At 40.3% G+C, this 19456-nt stretch overlaps 1 protein-coding gene across 5 annotated transcripts in view; it reads right to left on the bottom strand.

Moving 5' to 3' along the window:
- Positions 1–19456, bottom strand: part of LOC148349381 (neurexin-2-like) — a 202700-nt gene that overhangs the window by 77455 nt on the left and 105789 nt on the right. For 4 of the 5 annotated variants that reach the window (XM_088321652.1, XM_088321656.1, XM_088321654.1 and 1 more), the window contains 5 exons: positions 17196–17399; positions 10726–10752; positions 2886–3005; positions 2444–2825; positions 1096–1286 (listed from right to left, as the gene is read on the bottom strand). In XM_088321652.1, coding sequence (XP_088177778.1) covers positions 1096–1286; positions 2444–2825; positions 2886–3005; positions 10726–10752; positions 17196–17399 — 924 coding nt within the window. The remainder of the gene's footprint in view (positions 1–1095; positions 1287–2443; positions 2826–2885; positions 3006–10725; positions 10753–17195; positions 17400–19456) is intronic. The other variant, XM_088321655.1, reaches the window with a different exon arrangement.

The raw sequence follows: 19456 nt of genomic DNA, 5'->3' as shown, positions 1-19456 counted from the left end.
TCTTCCATTTAGTGTTTATATGCTTCCACTTAGTGATGTTATCTACAAGTATTATGTTAGTTTTGATTGCTATGCAGATGACCTAAAATTGTAAGTTGTGGAGGCCGGCTTTACCGAGATCAAAAAGATGGTTGTCACTTAATTTATTTGCGCCTTGATCCAGAAAAACAGACTTGTTATCTGTTGGTCATTGTCGTGACTTGCTCTCAAACATTTTTTTGAAACTTGACAAATGTAATATCACTCAGAGTGACTCAGTCAGAAATCTAGGTGTCATATTCCATCCTAATCTGTTGTCTCAATTTCATGTGAAAATATCACAAGAATATCTTATTTCTTCCATAGTAATAAGATTCGACCGATGCTGAGATTATAGTTTATAGGTGTGTTACTTCTTGGCTTGATTGCTGCAATGTATTGCTCTCTTGGCTCCTGATGGCTAGCATCCAAAATGTGCAGCTGGTACAACATGTGGTATTGAGACATTTGACTAGGACAAGAAACTATTCTAGCTAACTTAAAGGTTCTGTTACTAACATACAAACATTTGCATGGACTTAGCCCCTCTTATCTCTCTGATTTGATTTCACCCCATGTTACTGCTCAACGCCTCCTCTCTGGAAATGCTGGTCTTCATGTGACTCCAAGAAACAAGAAGAAATCCGCAAAATCAATAGCTTTCTCAATTTGGGTCCGGGTGCTGTGGAATGCTCTGTTCCCTGATAAGATCTGCAACCTCTGTGGAGGTGTTTGAAATCTAGACTCTAAGAAGAATTCTATCCTATAGCAGATGCTTGATGCCAACCCCATACTTTTGTTATCCTGTTCTTTCTGGCTACCTGGCTGGTGACGAAAAAAGAGAGAAGGACAAACCTGGACGAGTTTTATGTATAATTGCCCAAGCAACATCTTTCGCAGCCTGGTCATCCTTCTCAAATCCTTCTTAAGATTTCTTATTTTCCTCATACTGAGTTTTTTGAATTGTTCATTGCCTGCATGCCAGTTTCATGACAGGGTATGTTGTAATTGTGGCCTGTGCAGTCCTTTGACTTTTTTGGTGATTAGGGGTTAAAGAATAAATGTGACTTGACTTACCCTTGAGGTCCAGGTTGCGGGCCCCGTCGGCGTGCTGGGTAACGGTGCGCATGTCGATCTTGAGCGTGTGCACGTTGGCAGCGTCGCGGGAAATGACCACGTCGTGCCATTGGTTGTCATTGAGGGGCGTGTCTGAGTTGCCTTTCATCAGGGACGGCCCGTTGCCCAGGTCAAAGACGTAATGGATGAAGCTGTGGGGCGAGAGTTAGCTGCTGTCTTTTACGCCAGTGGTCGGCAACCACCGGGCCGCCGACCGGTATCACGCTGTACAGCTAATTTTCATTGTAAACTTGAACGGGGGCTTTGAGGTGGTTCGTTTGAAACAAAATCAGTCCGGTTTGCACGGGCTGGGGCAGTTACTTGTTGTGCGGTGCAATTGTCATGTTAGAAACAAGGATTCCCGCCCTCTGAAGATACATTGAAGGATAAATCAAACCAAACTTTTGCGCTTACAGCCAATCAGCTTGGAGAATGGTCGACTACGAAGTCATGCTAGAACGATTGATTTGGGGCAATGGAGTAGGAGGACGCATAGATTCAAGTCAAGAATCACTGACCTAATAAGACCAACAAGCTTTTCGCGGTGTTGGTCTATTTGGATAATTTGTATTTTTAATCACTTGGCATGCGGTTAGATGTGACTTTTGCGTTAATTGTTACAATAGCGGCCAGAGTGTGTTGGTGTTAGCATGTCCACATCACAGTTCAAAGACCCGGGGTTCAATTCCAGCTACCGGCCTCCTTGTGTGGAGTTTGTATGTTCTCCTTGTGCCTTTGATGGGCCCCCAGGGACCCTTGTTAGAATAAGCAATTTGGAAAATGTATGCTTGTGATTTTGGTATGAGGTTTGTTGTAATGCAAATGAGGAGGATACGGATGTATTTAGGGGAATGCGCTATGTGTGCGAGATCCGCTCATCTCAAATGTTCACCCAATCAAATTGCTCTAGTTGCTTGGCTGGCATTTTCGAGAGTTTAGTTTTGTTTAGGTTTTTCTTTGCAAAGTGTGAACATAAATTGTTTAAATAATTCGATATACAGGTTTTCATCAATGGCGTCCAGCCAAAACAGGGTCTGTAAGAGTAACACTGTGACTATAAACTGCAGATGTGCCTCAGCCCTATATATTCTGGACTGAATGCTTTACACATTATATTGCCTCAGTTTTGGAAAGGCACAGTGAATAATACCATGGACCATAATTTATATCGAATCGGATGTACTCATGAAACGTGTGAGAGCACTAAATGTTTTCTTCCAATGCTGAGGTGAATGCCGGTCACTTTGAATTTTACAGCAGAGGTGTTCCTCGTAAATCAAACAGAATGTATCCGGTTATTGGAGCTCACCCTTTGACCATCTCTACCACCAGGAAGTCGCTGCCGTCACCCGCATTGTAGAGGATGAGCCCGTCAGGACTGGCGGTCTTGAACTGGAAGAAGAGGTGCATGGAGGCGTAAGCCTGCAAAGTGGAGAAGGCCAGGTAGCTAGCGTGGCCGAGGAAAGCGACGGGTCGGGCCACGATGCGCCGCATGCCGAAGCGAGCGTTGAGCTGGCAGTAGGAGATGTCTCCATTTTTGCAGGCGTCCAGGTAGAGCACCCCGTTAAAGGATAGCGCCTGCAAGTGGCCGATGAAGTTGGAGGGGATCACCGAGGTGAAGCGCCGCTCCGTCATGGTGCCGGTCTCGATGTTGTCCAGTTCCAGGCGGGTGTGGGCGCCACTCATCAAGCCTAGAATACAAGGTGTTGGTGAGATCTTCATGTACCTTCAATCCTGTGACCTGAACTCACCTTCTACGGTGGCGTTGTCAACAGAAAGCAGCAAATGCTTCCCCCGCCGAGCCACCTTAACCGCGTGCCATTCATTGTCATTCAGCTTTTCGCCTAACAGGAGCACTTCGGGTCCTTTGCCTGAAGGGTGGACAATTTGCTTCTTATCAAACCGGTCCCACAGAGTTCTCACCGTTGCCTTTTGAATAGGCGGGAAAGAAAAACTAAAAATGATTTGACACTCCTTTGCTGAACGACGATGAAAGCTACGATTTGGATGGGCCTTGCTGTCTGTATAATGATGCTCTGCACGTTTTGACTCGGATCTTTGGAGAGATGGCGCCACTTGAGCTTGAATTGGAGGATTATCTATGGTCGGGATTTTCTTTTGGGAAAACACATGCTTACTTTGAATAGATTGATAGAGAGACAGATATTTATTTTGTACTAATCGTACTTTTTTATTTTCTGATGATTTCCTCTGTCTGACTCAGTCAAAATATTGTCCTGGTTAAGCAAGTCCTGGTGCATCTTTATCTGCTCATCATGTAACCAGCTAGTTGGATAATTAACCTAGCGCAGGGGTGTGAAACTCATTTTCACCAGGGGCCACATTAGCATAATGGCGGTCGTCAGGGACTCTGGCGTAACTTATAATTGTAACTAAATGTAATTGGTGCTTAAAATATATGTAACATCTCCTGCATGTAAGGTAACTGAATATATTAAATAGTCAAGTTAAAAGCATTACAGCTGCATTGAAAACATACACATACGGTATAAATGATTTTACTATGTTATATATTAAATGCAGTGATACTTCTACATATGAGCTACAGGAAATTTGAGCTATGAGATGTATTTCGTGCTAATATTTTTCCTGACATGCGAGAGAAAATCTAAGTAATGACATTTTTTAGACATTACCACTAGAAACTGGAGCTTAAAGTAGTTTAATTATCATCTTATTTACGTATAACTGTATTTTTATGTTAAATCACTATTTAAATGTGTTTTTATTGATCAAGAGGATGTGTTTCATAGCATTTTACTTAAATGCTTTGGGAGGCTGGGAGTTTTCAGTTATTTTGTACAGGAAAATTTGCACGCAATATGAGCAATTCTGGATACTAGCTAAATCCGGGAACAAATTATTGTCATATGTAGAGGTGTTATTGTAGAAAAAAATAACAAAATATGTTTTAGGGTCTTATATTTCTCAATTCCACTCATCGATACAGATATACTGGCATGTAGTGGCGCTAAGCTGTCACTTCGCGACTATCATAGTCGAAAGCACTTGGTCAAAGCACTTTTGACCTGGTTATTTTTAGAAGCTCGGACATTTTAAGCTCTAGCAACACATTTTGCCCGTAAGCCATGAGTTCGACACTTGTCACCTGGCGGTACATCACAAAAGTGTATTTCCAACCTCAGGAAGTGGAGGCCAAGAGGAACCCTGCTAGCAAAAGAGACCAATTTCTTCCTTCATTATGCAAGGAGCTTAGCGGTGTTAGAATAATGGTGCAAATTGTGAAGATGCTCCTGCTGCTTTTAGCAACAAACGTTTTTCCTCTGCCTTTGAAAAGAGGTCAAGGCAGCGGCAGCGTCATCCCTAATCAAGTCGACACGCCGCGAAATTCATTGGCCGTGCCCGATCGCCACTGCGCCTCCGGCCAGGCCTTTGACTTTAGTATGGGACACTATTAGAGGGAAGGACGAGAAACAGGGAGACGTCCAGTTCACCTTGAATGCTCTCACAAAGCCAGACCACTAATTTTGGTCATTTTAAAAAATGTTATCTTTCACAACGGCATCGATCGTGCGAGAATCAGTGTATGAAGGCCGCTCCCTCTATTTTCAGAGCATGACAGAATTAATTCATATTCGCAAACATTGAGAACAAGAAACAGAGCTGCCATCTTTAATAAGTAGGGAGCAACCGCATCCTTTTTAATTTGCACTCGAGCCAATTTGGAGAGAAAATGTGACGACACAAATATAGTGTGCATTATAGTGGTTCTTATATGTAGGAATAATTTCCCAAAAACGATAGATATTTCAAAAATAAAGCCCTGAATATGGTGTGAAACTATGAGGAAACAACTCTCGCGAACTTTCGGATGTATCGGACAAATTTAAGAGGTGCATAAAGCCAATTTAGGATTATCTCATTTGCGGCCCCTTCTCAAAGTTTCTTCATTTTCCTCATGCTGAGGTTTTTGAGTTTTTCCTTGCCCTCATGTAGGTTTCAGATCAGGGGATGGTGATTCGGCGGTATGTACAGCCCTTTGAGACTTTTTGTGATTATGGGCTAGACAAATAAACATGACTTGTCTTGATAATATAAGCAATCAGAGCTGAGCTATTAAATTTTTTTTATCAAAAGTGTATTCAAAATGTTAGTTCAAAAGACTTTCAACAGGTGTAAATACTTGATATTTTAGTATCTTATTTTATTCATGGTTAATTTTTTCCAACAGTTTCAGATGTTATTTGGACCGAGTAAAGTAATGTAATGAAAAGTATGGCGAGTGGGAATGCAACGAGGGAAGTGAGAGGCCTGGCTCATCGGCTAGCCAAACCCCCAGCCAATGATGAGAAAGCAGAGGCCTTCCTTAAGGGAAGTGCTGAGTTGTTTTTTTCACTTGTAAAATCAAGAAGAGAAGATGATCAATGAGGCAGCAAGCTTAGTGTTGGAGGATGTATTCTTGTTTTGAGAGCGGGCCAAGATCTCCACCTAGGCTCATGAGCCAGATCTTCATCGATTTCCTAGTTGCATTCACAGTCACCAAACTTTTCACTCAAACACTTGCTTTCAAATAACATCTGAAACTGAGTTTGGGACAAAATTAGTCATAAATAAAATATTCCATGTTCTGGGGAACTCGAGAGATTTAGTCTCAAAGTTGACCCAATCTGGCTTGTTATCTATAGAGCAGTGACATCACTGAAAGAACACAACACTTTCAAAATGGCGAATCCCATTGACACATCATGTGAAGACAGCTCTGAAACAGACATTGTCGTGAACAGCGATTCCACACCACTCATTTCTGCTTGGAAGTGGGCCGGTGTAGCTTTCCATTTGTGTTTTTCGCCACATGTGATGCTGTTAGTCTAAATTTGTCCATCTAGCTTTCGGTTATTCTTGGGGCTGCTGAGGGATTTTATAGTCGTATGCTCTCGGTTGGTGCTTGATGGCTGCTTACTGTGTGTTGTTTGGCAGGCTAGCCTGGCATTAGTGCTTGTTTTGCCATGAGCCTTCATTTATTCCCGGCCGGCTTCGTGTTCATTGCTTTAGCCTTTGCCGCTTTTCGTTGTTGGTTCCCGATTAGCCTGGCTGCTCATCAAGTAGTTTTTGCCCGGCCAGTCGTCAGTTTTTCCGCCGAGCCTCAGACGACTTTCGTTAATCAGTGCCATCTAGCCCCCCGTTGGCAGCTTTCTGTTTGTTATTTTTGCCAGTTAGCCCCTTTTTTTGCTGCTCCTTTTGTTGTACCACTACTGCACCCACATGTGCCTAGGCATTCTCCACAAAAAAAAAGGAAAATTTGACTCAAAACACCCGTAATTAACTATTAATTATTAGCTAGTTAGGGTGCTGGTGTTCCTCCGATGACATCACAGCTCAGATGACAAAAATCAAGACATGCTGTCTTAAAATGCATTACCTTGAAAAATAATTAACTGATATAAATACATACTACGCAAAACCCATGTTCTATTTTTTTCACATTTGGCATGTTTAGGAATTTGGGATTACCTTTAAGTGATGACAAATCTCCCTTATGTAATCAAGTTGCTTTGTGCTACATTATCCCCTAAATGATATCAGCTTAATGATTTAAGCAGCTAATTGCATGATTTACATTTCGTTATGATCTCCCTCTGATTAAATTCTTCGGTGAGACAGCAAACCTGCCATCTTTGCAACAGCAAACATCAATAAAATGCTAAATTGCAGGGAGACGCATGCGTTGAGGAATCAGATAAAGGCAGATTGTCTGCTACATGATGCTATAGTGACCCCTGCTGGATTGCAGGAGACTGCGGATGGCTGACGTCACAGAAAAAAAATACAGTCTCATCAAAACAATAGCAAAACAAAATTGGGGAATGCTCTTCACATCACAGGTTTCTCGTTCACCTTCACACCCACACAACTAGTCAAAACGTACCTTTATGTCATTGTAATTTTGGGGGGATATTTGAGCTTTTCTTCCTCTTTTGCAATCTAAGTAAACAAAACTCAAGTTTGTTAATCACTTATGTAATAGAATTGAAAATGCATCATTTAGTGCAGAATTCGTCATGGCAAATCTTTTTCCAGAACGGACTGAAAACCAGAAACTTGCTAAACTTTAAAATTTCTGACAAGTTTGATCAGTTGTCAGGCAGGTCCGATCAGTAAACAAATGTAAACTTTAAATACTTATCTTACTGTAACTTATCAGTAGTATACTTTATAATTCCGCTTAAAAGTGTAGCCTACCATACATATTATAATCCTGGATGAATATGTATATTTTTTCAAGCACACCACATTTATTCACAAACAATGGGACGTTTCAATTTCATTTTCTATACTAAATGCGTGACTGGTTTATTGTAGTCGTTGAGTAAATGTAGTTTTACACCTGAACCAAGTCACCACGCTATACAAACTCAAATGGGAGCTATGAGAAAAATACATGTTCCATATTGATTGTTGTAATGCTTTGAAATTGATTTAAAAAAATGCAAAATAAAAGTTTTAGCAGTGCATGGGCTAGAAGATTAGACTACATCGAATAAAACTACTAGGCTCGGCCTATTGAACCTGAGGGCTTATCCTTTACTGCTCTCTAGCGGCCAGGGAGACCATTTTGTTTGCATCTATTTGAAAAAATCGTAACATTAGATAGAAATGACTCGTTTTCTTATACACATGGCTGATATATGATGCATTTTTCTATTATTGAAACAGGGGTTGACAATCAAAATCAAGCAATTGAACCACCGTTGCATTTTATGGGCACCTAGTAAGATTGGAATGATGTGGAACTCTTCTATTATATACAATTATTTCTGCTCTGCGTTGAACAGAATCTCTTGCACAGGCTGTATTTATCGCGAGCAAATGTGGGCTGGTTTCAAATTTATATGCATTTTCATCATTTGCATATTCAAGCACAGATCAGGATCCAAGTGGCTATATATAGATCATGTCAGGATCAGCGCGTTATCGCTCACGCTGATGTTTCTGACCATTTGCACTCCTGCGGATCAATCGATTGGCGGGCAAAAATAAACCGGGGGAAAGGGTAAATTTTTCAATGATCATGGCATTTCCAAGCAAAAATTATTGATCGATACTTTCCGTCATTTAATCGGATCAATACCAACATTACGCGTATCATCCACATCTATATTACAAATCCTGCACTAAAAGATGTGTTTTGCATTTCTATTCCATAGGAAATTAAGAAACTTGAGCGTTGTTGACTTTGATTGCCAAAAAGGAAGAAATGCTTTGTTACTTTAGGACCTGGACAAACTGTGGGAAAACAGATATTCCTTCATAGAAAATCCCGAAGGATGCCCATATTTTGTTTTTCACATCAGGTAGCTTTGAAGTCACAATTCAACAAATGACTCAAGTCTGCCTTTTAAATGTGTCATGACAAATATCGGACATTGGTTTGAAGTGAAAATATTTGACTGACAGTTTATAATCTGTCGATTATTTCCCTTTGACCTGATCAACTGGAACCAATCTTAGGGACCAGTATCACACAATCACGATACGAAGCCGCCATCTTTGATCTGAGCACAGAAGATATGCTCCAGAATAAACATCGACAGAAACATTCGTGTCAACTTTTTTCTGCATTTTCCATGTTCTTTTGTGAATATCTAATTGTGTACGGCATATGTATGGCTTTTAATCGGATCGTCTCGGTTACTGTTAGCAGATGACAACGTCAACATAGATTATGAATATTTTGGTGGTACACTGGCAAATGTTATCTTCGATCAAACATTTATTTTTTTGCGCGTATTGCTCTGCCTTCCAAACTGTAATACCAGCAGTGAGAGTTTTCAGCCATGTGAGGAAAGTACGGACAGAATATAGGAATGAGGATTCAACTGATTATCTGACATCTTAGATGAAGTCTGTAAAATTCCGCACTGCTTTGTGCCGATTGTTCCAAAGGTCTTGGGTACATTATTCCATTGAATATTGAAGTTACACACTATTTTATACATATACATATCTTACGTAAAGACAAATATACTTATTCTAAAATCTGACTTCAGTGTTTGAGGGCAAATATTTCATCGGCATGGGAAGACCCTTAAACCCCGACGTTTTTCTCCACACGATTGTAATTGGCAAGGAAGAAAGATCCGATTTGTTCAACTCTTTGATTCGGCTAAATAAATTAATATGAGGACTATATCTGGCGCTCGGCTCAATAATTTCTTTGACATTAAAACTTGCTCCAACTGTAAGGGATTACACAAGACACAGGAAGTGTCTTGGGAGTCAGATATCAGTATGATAAATCTTAAAACCTTACAATATCTTGGAAGGATTTAAACTCAAATCTGCTAAATTTAGAAAGCTTGTAACCTCAATTTTTACAAGGAATCTTCAAGACGTTTAATGTGAGCACCATTGGTCACACAACACACATTAAACAGTCAAATTCTTGCCAAACGCGTCCCAGCATTGCATTGTCAATGGTTGCTTCTGTTATCCGAGCCTTCAACTCATCCATGTCTCTTGGAATTGGGGGGACATAATAATAATAATAAAAATAATAATAATACACCAATCCTTTCACAAATTCCCAGAAAAAAAGAAATGGCAAGGTGTAGAGTGAGGAGTAATGGATTGCCAGGACATGAGATTGTGATCATTCCTCCCAGACAGACTCGTTCATCTCTCTGGCAGAGTTGTGTTCAGAAACTGCCTAACCTTGGGCTCACAGTGTGGTAGCGCCCCATCCTGTTGGAAAATGAAGTTACCAGACTCTTCCTCACTCAAGGTATCTATTCACCGGTTTTCCAGCATCTCGACTGACTGTTGCTCTTTCAAAGAAGAATGATCCACAGAAAGCTTTTTTCGACATGGCACAAAACAGGATTTAGATCACGAGATGGTGTAATAATAGTCTGTAATAGTGTGTGTTTTGTGCATCCCTTTGATATTTCTTGTGATTTAGGGCTATACAGATAAACATAACGTGACTTGACTTGACTTAAAGCACGAATAACAGAAGCTGTTACATTCATTGACAATGCAATTTTGGGATGCGTTTTGCAAGAATTTGACTATCGGCTCGATGTGTGTAGTGTGATCAACGGTGGTCACATTTAGATATTGGAACATATCATGGAAAATTGAGATTACAAGCTTTCTAAATTTACCGTATGTGTTTTTATAACATGAATAGTTCCCAAGATATTCAAGGACAAAATGTGCCCAAGACTTTAGAAACATTCTGCGTAATAAGCAACATGAATTTACTGCAAGTGGGGAAAGAAGTTTGGTGAAAAAAAAATATTTGTGTGGTTTATTTGGTCAATAGAATAAACCTATTTCAACAAATTATTATTTGTTTTTGTTCCATATAGTGTCTTGCTTTGAGTAAATGGGTGCTGTGATGTGTTTGTAAGGTTATTATTACTTAATAAGGGGAATAGCAATCATTAATAAGTGGAGCAACCGGCTCAGGTTAACAGGTATGAAATAATGAATAAACACATGTACAGTAAAAAAAGTGATGGAAGTAATCTGCCATACAAACACATCCAAGTACATGTTTCTCCAACCCCCCTCACAATAAAAACAATAATGTTAAGAGACACTTACTGAGGCTACAGTCTATCCTGATACAATCTGGTGAGAGAGAGAGTGAGATTAAAAGAAAAAGGGTGAGTAACAACATTTCACATCCTTCAAGGAACATTCTGCAGACGCGTGAGCGAGGCCACCATCATCCGGGGACAGTCGCCAGAGACCAAAGCGCAGTTTTCTTCCCCCCGCCGCCGTGCAAATGGCATCGAAACCAGGTAAAAGAGAAGGAAACATCTCAGCCTGTGAAAGCCGACCATCGGCTCTTGGTTTGGCTAGAAAAATAATGAAAAACAAGCTGAGCCCTGCATTGGATTACAGTTACCATGACCATGCTCGCTTTGCTTGCAATGCAGTTTGGACATAAAGCCTCCGTCGGAAACAGAAAAAAACCTCTAGCAAGGCAAGGGACTGTAGAGCTCGTGAGACATTGAGAGTGTTGAGTTTGGCCAGAAACTCAGTTCCTTTATCTTAAGAACCAGGAGAGTGCACAATCTCGTTCAACTATATATTGGATGCTATAAATATTGAATACACAGCTGTGGAACCATTTTCAGCATGACACAGAAGAATCTGCTTTGTGTAAGAGTATGTAGTGCGGTGGTCGGCAACCTGTGTCTCTTACCGCTGTCTAGTGGCTGATTGGCTCTTTTGCAAAAATGTGACAAATTAAAACATGTGTAGGGAAGTATATAATTTTTATTTTACTTTCTAAATGGTAAAAAACACAGAATACTGGTTTTCGCCTCAATCAGATCAAAGTCATATATTGTGATGTGAAGTTGTGAATCTTAGGCTTTAATTTCTGCCTGCAGAACTTATTATTAATGCAAAACCCGGCGCATCTCTCCTCCCCTTGTTTTCCTCTCACTCCTGTGTCCCCTGTTTAGAGCTGAGCCCAAGCTTCCCCCCTTTTAAATGGGGGCTGCGTCACACTGACTTAACCTTTCGCTACACCCCTAATTTCAACACAGACGTCATGTGAAAGAGGGAAGAACATAATCAGGTCATACGCACTTATTTAGTAACAAGGTAGCTCTTTCTGTCAAGTGATATTAGATTTTTGTCAGTATATATTTGGAATGACAATTAGGGATATTATTGTGTTTTGCTGCTCAGGCCTGAGCATGTGTGCATTGATTTTGTATCAAAAGATAGAAAAGGATGCTGCTGCATTTTACTAATGCACTGACTAATTTGAAATTTGTACAGAAATCAAACTAAGTCTGTATTAATTTGATTTTATTTACCCCATTAAAAGGCTACTGTTTTATTTTATAAATACATGCTGTGTTTTTCTTAGCACTATTTTTGTTGCCTAGAAGGGGTAAATTGCTTTATTGAATTTATTTTATTTGATCAATGCAACAAAACACACCATTTTTTATTCATATTTTAATAGAGTTAACATTGAGTCAATAGTCTACAACAGAGTAGTCACATGACAGATAATTTCCCACATTTTGATAGTAGGCTAATATAGCTCAGTAGCCTAGATGGTAAGGCGCCCGCTTTGAGACTGGGAGGTCGGTGGTTCGCGCCCCGGCCGAGTCATTCCTAAGACTTAAAAAGTGGTCGGCGGCGCCCTCTGTTGGCTGCGGCTGCATCGGCTCGCTACAACGGGTCAGGTGCAATCGACATTTCGTTCTGTGTACATTGTTACACAGAATGACAATACAAGGAAATTATTATTATTATTATTAATATATACATACTGTACAGCCTGTGTTGCATTCATTTTAAGTCTCATAGAAGACTTTTAGTATTTTGCAAGTAGTTTTTTGGTCATATATGGGTCTTTCAACATTTAGGGTTGCCGACCCCTGGCCTAGTCTTATAAACTGAACCTCACCTTGTGCCAATGTGAGACCCAATGGTCTTACCTGGTTCAAACTGTATAATGTGTGTTAGAGTGCTTTTAGATAGTGACACACCAAAGCAAAGACAAGGTCACAGCAACCAAGCGTTTCAGCTCAAGACTTCTGTTGAATATATGAGAGGCCTAATTTCACAAGTGCTTATGAGCAAGCTTCTCCAAGCAGCTGAGATGCCCCCTACTTGTTTTTTTGCACGTCGGAAGAGGCGGAGAAAAAAGGCGATTTGCACATCCTGCAGCCACCACAAACTTTTGTTAAATCAAAAATGGGCACAGCTCGCCCATTCGGCACCTTGTCAATTAAGGAGCAGAGGCGGCTTGTGACCCAGGGTGGCTGAGATGCGCTCTCCGACTGTCAACCGTCACAGAGCAGTGGATGCGGGAAGCCGGAGACCACAGCGAGATTTGGGTTTTTTTTGCTTTCCTTTGTTCGTGCTCGTATGCTTTATTTGAGAGACCTCAAAGCAGATGTAAGATGGGGACTCTAAATCCAGCCTGACCCGACACAGGCCTGCGGGTATTAAACCCCGACCCAGCCCGAGCCCGACCAATTTGCTTGATTCGCAGGACCGAGCCCGAAGAATATCGAAAATTTCATATTTTATTTGAGACGAGACAGGAGTAAGAAAGGTGATTTGTGATAACAAATTAAAGTCAGCCTTTCATAACCAAATCTAAGCTCAACAAGAATGTGTAAAAGTTTACAACTTTTTTATGTCTGCAGAGGTTACATTTGACAATTTTCTATTTTTTGACAAATTTTTTTGGAGTTGACGGTTAACGTTTTGATGCCATATGTGATTTTGACGTGATCCATAAACCACAGTCGCAGTACGTCTTTAAGAAGGTACCGCAGCACAAAGAAGGGGGGATAATAAACATAGACAGGAAAGTGTTCGCTGAATTTACATTGCAAGAGTTCAGTAAAGTTCATGTGATGAGGGCGACTTATGTTTTTTGTGGCCGAAACTGCAAAATGCCTCAAAATGCCCAATTGACTGACGTTGTGTAGCAAAAAGGAAAAATAAAAGAAAGAAAAAGGGAGAAAGAAGAAGAAAAAAACAGAAGAAAAAGATAACAATGCAGAGAGATAAGGGGAGAGTGAGGAACAGGGAAGGAGAGAGACAGAAACATAGAAAGACAGAGAAAGAGAGAGATGGAGAGTAAGAAAGAGAAACATATAGTAAAACAATAGAAACAGAAAGAAAGAAAGAGACAGAGTGGGCGAGAGACAGAAAAAAAGGAATAGTAAAAAGAAAGAGATAGAGAAAGCAAGGAAGGAAGGAAGATCAAATAAATTAAAAAAAGAAAGAAAATGAACATTTTTGAGAAAAAGAAAGGGAGAGAGCAAAAGGGGAGAGAGAGAAAGGGAAAAGAAAATGAGAGAGAGAGAGAGAGAGATAAAGTAAAGCGATAAAAAGGAAATGGAAAAGAGCAAATCTATTTATCCATCCATCTACCTTGGTCATATCCCTCAAGAGGGGTGACCGACAGCAAGACACACACATACAATAACAAAGAAAATAAAAAAGAAATAAATGACAAAAAAAAAAAAAAAAAGAAAAACAGCAAAAGAGCAAATGAAAGTGAAAAATGACAGAGAGAAATAAAGATAAAAAGAAAAAGATAGAGAGATCTGATGTAGCAACATCCCAGTCAGACAAGATACTGATTTGATGTTAGTGTTTCTTGTACACTGTGTTCCCCCTTACTAGCTCTGACACTGACAAGAAATCCTAACACTCATCCCAACATTAATGTATACGTTTCAACACTTTTATGTATAAATATTTTGTGGCCTGCATTTTCAGTATCAAATCATCCCATATTTTATTTGTATTTTTTTTTACATTTATTTTTTAAAAAGTCAGCAAAAGAGGAACCCGAATGTAATGATTGACATTTTAGGCTGGACCGTGGCTTAAATTCTGGTCAGGCTCAGACTCAGGCTTAAAATCTTACCTCTGCTTTAAAGCAGACGGGACAAAAAAGGAAAGTTTACAACGTGGCCTCCGACTACCTTCTCCTTGAACTGCAGACGAGCCGTTGAAGGGCTGAAAGTGCCAAGGAAAGGAAGGAAGGAGGGGCGTTCAAGCCATATCTGACCTGACCCCCGTCTCAATATATAGACAGAGAGAGAAAGGAAGAAGAGCGCAGTTGCTTCCAAAGGACACTTGCCATCATGGCGTCCCAATTCCGCCATCATAGGAGGTGATATTTTGAATTATTTATGGCTCATACGTTATACAGGAGAGAAACATCCAATACAAGCTAAGAGCTCAGCTTCCATACAACACATACTCACCATCACTACTGTTTTATTCGTTAGAGGACCATTATTCTCACTTTGAAACTTCTACTGATTGAGAAAAAAAATCTACAGTTTCTAATTTATTTGAAAAACACCCAAACATCTGGACTGGAAATAGATTTGAATCTATTGCTGCTTTGTTTTGAAGTCAGATGAAGTCTGTGTCATGTCCTGCACGGTCGTCATGGCACCCAGCTGGTCCCGCCCCTTGACACCGGCTGAGACACATTGACTTGATTGCGTGTGGGATACTTAAGCGCTTCTTTTGGGACTGCCCGTTGCCAGACTATTGCTTAACTTGAGGAAAAACCTGTTCATGCCCGTTTGTTCTGAGTAAATGCCTAGTTTGTGATTTTGGTTGCCTTTAAGCCTGTTTTGTTTTGTCTTTGGTCCCTGCGTGTTGGACAACTTTTATTTTCTAAATTAAAGTGACAGATCATACACGCAAAATGAGTTCACACTTCCTGCCTCCTGGTCCGTTCCTTGACAGTCTGTGTGCTCCGATGATCGGATTCGAATTCCGTCTAAAAATAGAGTGTACGTTAACGTCTACAGCCTTTTCATGTCAAAGGGTTGCCAGGTATGGGAAACTAGAAACAAATACAGTATTTATTGGTGTATAACGCGCACTTTTTTGTACCCGACAAAGGACACGAAGTTTGGCTGCATGATATACACGAGGTTTTACCGTAGTTCGTTACCATTGTAGAGCCAATAAGCCCAGCACAAATACGACTTCTACTTTCTTTGTTTCAAGTATCTCACTTTGGAATGGATGGAACAACTGTGTCCTATTTTGTACAATTCCAGGATGTACCAATTAACCATGTACCATTATAAAATCTGATAACAAGAAGTTTTGAATGTAATTAAAGGATTGATAAAATAATGTTCTCACCGTACGTAATTATGTCAATTGGAGAAGCATTTTGAAGTACAGAATATTACGCAAATTTCTCACTTCTTTGGATTTCTAATAAGTGTAGTGATTGCAAACACCATCACCTGATACTAGATAGAGGCATGATCTGGTCGAGCGTCACGGTTCCATATAAAAAGAATTGGCTGAGAGATAGCCACTCTTTTTCTTCTGCCTGGCTGGTTGGTTCGTCTCGCACGACGGCCTTGAGTACAGGACTCGGGGCATACATTGCGATCATCCAGAGCACAAGACCAAATATCTCCGCAACAACAAGAGGACTGTTTCAGATGTAACACCATGTTTGCTGGTTCAGGGAATGAGCCTTTCTTTATTCTGTATAAGGGAATCCCTCCAAATCGACGTGCATTATAGCAGGAAACTTTCATTTTGAGCTAGTAACCAGACTTTAAGCGGTCGAAAACTCCCATAATCTCCGGCGCTTGCCTTTTTTCCCCTTATCATTGATTCTTCGTGTTAATAAATAGTGTGTCCTATTTCAAACGGCCAGGTTCATTTATTCAATTTTCTTAAAATCATTTATTGACAACGTAGACTATGAACACAATACAAAAAACAATGTTTAATTTGTATTCAATGTCTTTCAAAGTCCAATTCAGCGTCAATAATTATTTTAATCATGAACCTAACTATTGTTAGAATAGAGTGAAGATGAGATCAAATTGAATACCTTTTCCTGTGTCGTCTATAACCCTCGTGCAGGGGTCTTTAACGTGGTGCCGGCGGGCACCAGGGTGCTCTCAAAGGGCAAATGAAGTGCTTGCGGACCCGTTCTAAAAATAGCTGGGCCATTGTGCTTTTCTAGTGAGTTGTAGTTATTTTTAGTGGTTGACTGAGCCTATTTAACTCAACTACCGATAATTAACATGTTCATAACATAATAGCAACATAGAAATAACATAAGTTGATAGTTTAGAAATGTATTCCAAACTGGGTGCCGTTTGCGCTGATTGGTAACAAAAGGAACACTCTGCTTGAAAAAGATTGAAGACCCTGGCGGTTGTCAATTGGCACTCTCGCAGCCGAGATCCTGGTTCGAATCCCATTGCGTTAGTTTTCATACAATGTCTTTGACCTTAAAAGGTTAGTTTGAACTGAGAAAAAAAAGAAACTTAATTTTATATGGATTTTCCAGCAAATAATAGGGGCGCGAGTAATTCAAGGGTGCGTATTATAAATGAATAAACACAGTAAAGGCTTATTTTCTGCAGTGCTGGACAAGATTTTACTGTTTAAGGAAGCTTTTCTTTGAAAGCAACTGTGCTCGTTCAGGAAGAAGATGGTGGGGGAGATTGGGAGGTGACAGCAGACAGATAGCAAGAGTTTCCGTCAGAAGGTGATCCCGAGTTTACGCATATTACCCAGGTTAACGGTGAGTTTAACTCGCCCGCCGTCCAGCTCCAGACGAATGGTGTCAGCTGACTGTCGGGAGGTGGTAGCGGCCAGCAGCCCGAAGGCCCTTGGGGACATAAAGCGCAAGGACACGTCCTCAGCCTCCGTGTGAAGTGTCCTGGGGAGGGACGCCTTCAGGTACGTGCTGCCGTCGTAACTCGCCACTGTGGCGGCTGAACAAACGAATTAAAAATGAAATGTTAGACACCAAATCAGGCCATTTCGTAATACAATAAAGGATTCAGTTAAGATGACATTTTGCAACAGCAAAAATTCGTCCTATGCTGTCCCATCTCGACTACTGTAATGTACTACTCTCCGGTCTCCTTAAGTCTAGCATCAAAAGCTTGCAGCTGGCACGGAATGCTGCAGCGAGGCTCTTAACTGGGACAGGAGATTTTGATCCCGTTACCTCGATTTTAGCTGACCTGCATTGGCTCCCTGTCAGTTTAAGATGTGATTTTAAGATTATGTTGGTATTATACAAAATTTTGCATGGGCTTTGCCCCTAATATCTTTCTGATTTATTTTCTCTCTGTCTTCCTGCTCGGAGCCTTTGCTTGGAAAACTACTACTGTAGGTATTCAAGAGCCAAGAAGAAATCCGCAGGTTCGAATGGGAGTGTTCTTCATTTGGACCCCGGTGCCGTGGAATGCTTTGCCCTCTGAGATTCGATCTGCAACCTCAGTGGAAGTGTTTAAATCTAGGCTTAAAGCACCCGCATATTCAATAGATTATGATTTACGTTAACGTCATACTCTTGTATTCCTGTCCTTGAAGAAAGAGGATTAGCCTGGCTATTGCATGGTGCATGGATTTCAAGCGATCATACCAGCACTTGGACTTGTACCTCATCTAAATACTGAAACCTGATGTATCGGTCAGAATGTCAACTGGAAAATCTGTTATTCCCTATATTTCATGTTATTAATGTCTGTGTTTTGCATGTTGATGCCCTTGCAAAACTCATTGCAGCCTGGTCATCCTGGAACGGGGGTTACCTCATGTGCGGCCCTTTTTCTCAACGTTTCAAAATGTTTTTTAGATTATCCTTGCTCTCATTTATACTTCAGATCAGCTAATGGTATGATGACGGCCCGTCCACCCCTTTGAGACGTTTTTGATTAAGGCATATACAACAGACATTACTTGACTTGATAGAAAATCAGCCCTGCAGTGTTCCCCCTTTACAGCAGGTGGCAGAAAAAGCTTGTAGATGGGGTGGATGAGGTTGCTTTGCTGAGCGGCTTTAATTTAATTTGAATGAAATTGTCATTGAAATCAACGTTGTGAAACATTGTATGCGATGAGATTAGACATGACACTCCAGGGTAAACATACAATAAAGACTTAAAAGAGAAAATAGAAGAAAGACTGACAGGTTAAATAGACACAAATTTTTTCAACGCAGGTGTATACAGACTGGGTGAAAAATAGTCTTCGGTGTAACAGGGTTTGGGGTGGCAGTACTCGAAAAAGGAGTGTCTTTCAGCAAAATGCAGTTATGAATCTATGCAGCCACATACCATACCTGACACCCCCAAAAAAGCCCTTCATATAATGTACAGTTCATCAATTCTGCTTTATTTAAGTTTGTGTATTGAAATTTAGGGAAATCCATCTAAGAGCTATATAGAACTGCTTATTCATGACAGAAGACAGCTATTAGGATTGTGCATACTGCTGGGTATAAAGAACATTCAAACAAACTGTTTATAAACTCGCGAAAATTTGAAGATACATGAAACTTAAAACCCTATTATTAGTTTAGAAAGCCAGTAAGCCAAACTCCCAACAAACATTCAAAAGCTGTTTCTCTACAGAGCAGAATCTCATCATCTCAGGGGAATCTAGAACCTATTCTCGCACAATATTGAAAAGTCATCATGCCACCCGAAATCATCTACTTTATATACTTTCAAAGAATATAGAACAGAAGACTAATATATCGAGGGATTTTTTGGGGGTATTGTGTGTTAAATGAGTCACTGGAGATACTATTATAAGTTTGAAATGTCACATCTTAATTTTCCAATTCTTCTTTGTGGGGTGAGATTCTGTTTTCTTTTGATATTGAGTATGTTTTCCCTGCGAGGAAGAAATGGAATAGAGGTAAGCAATTAAAATCTTTGGCCTTAGCTTACTCCCTTTGGGCACATGTTTACAGTGAAGAAAATAAGTATTTGAACAACCTGCTGTTTTGCTATTTCTCTCACTTTGAAATCATGGA

The sequence above is a fragment of the Urocampus carinirostris genome, chromosome 17 (genome assembly GCF_059441175.1).
Source record: "Urocampus carinirostris isolate Australia breed hairy pipefish chromosome 17, RoL_Ucar_1.0, whole genome shotgun sequence".
Taxonomy (NCBI): domain Eukaryota; kingdom Metazoa; phylum Chordata; class Actinopteri; order Syngnathiformes; family Syngnathidae; genus Urocampus; species Urocampus carinirostris.
The sequence above is the reverse complement of the archived record's forward strand: the minus strand, read 5'-3'. Positions and strand labels throughout refer to the sequence as shown.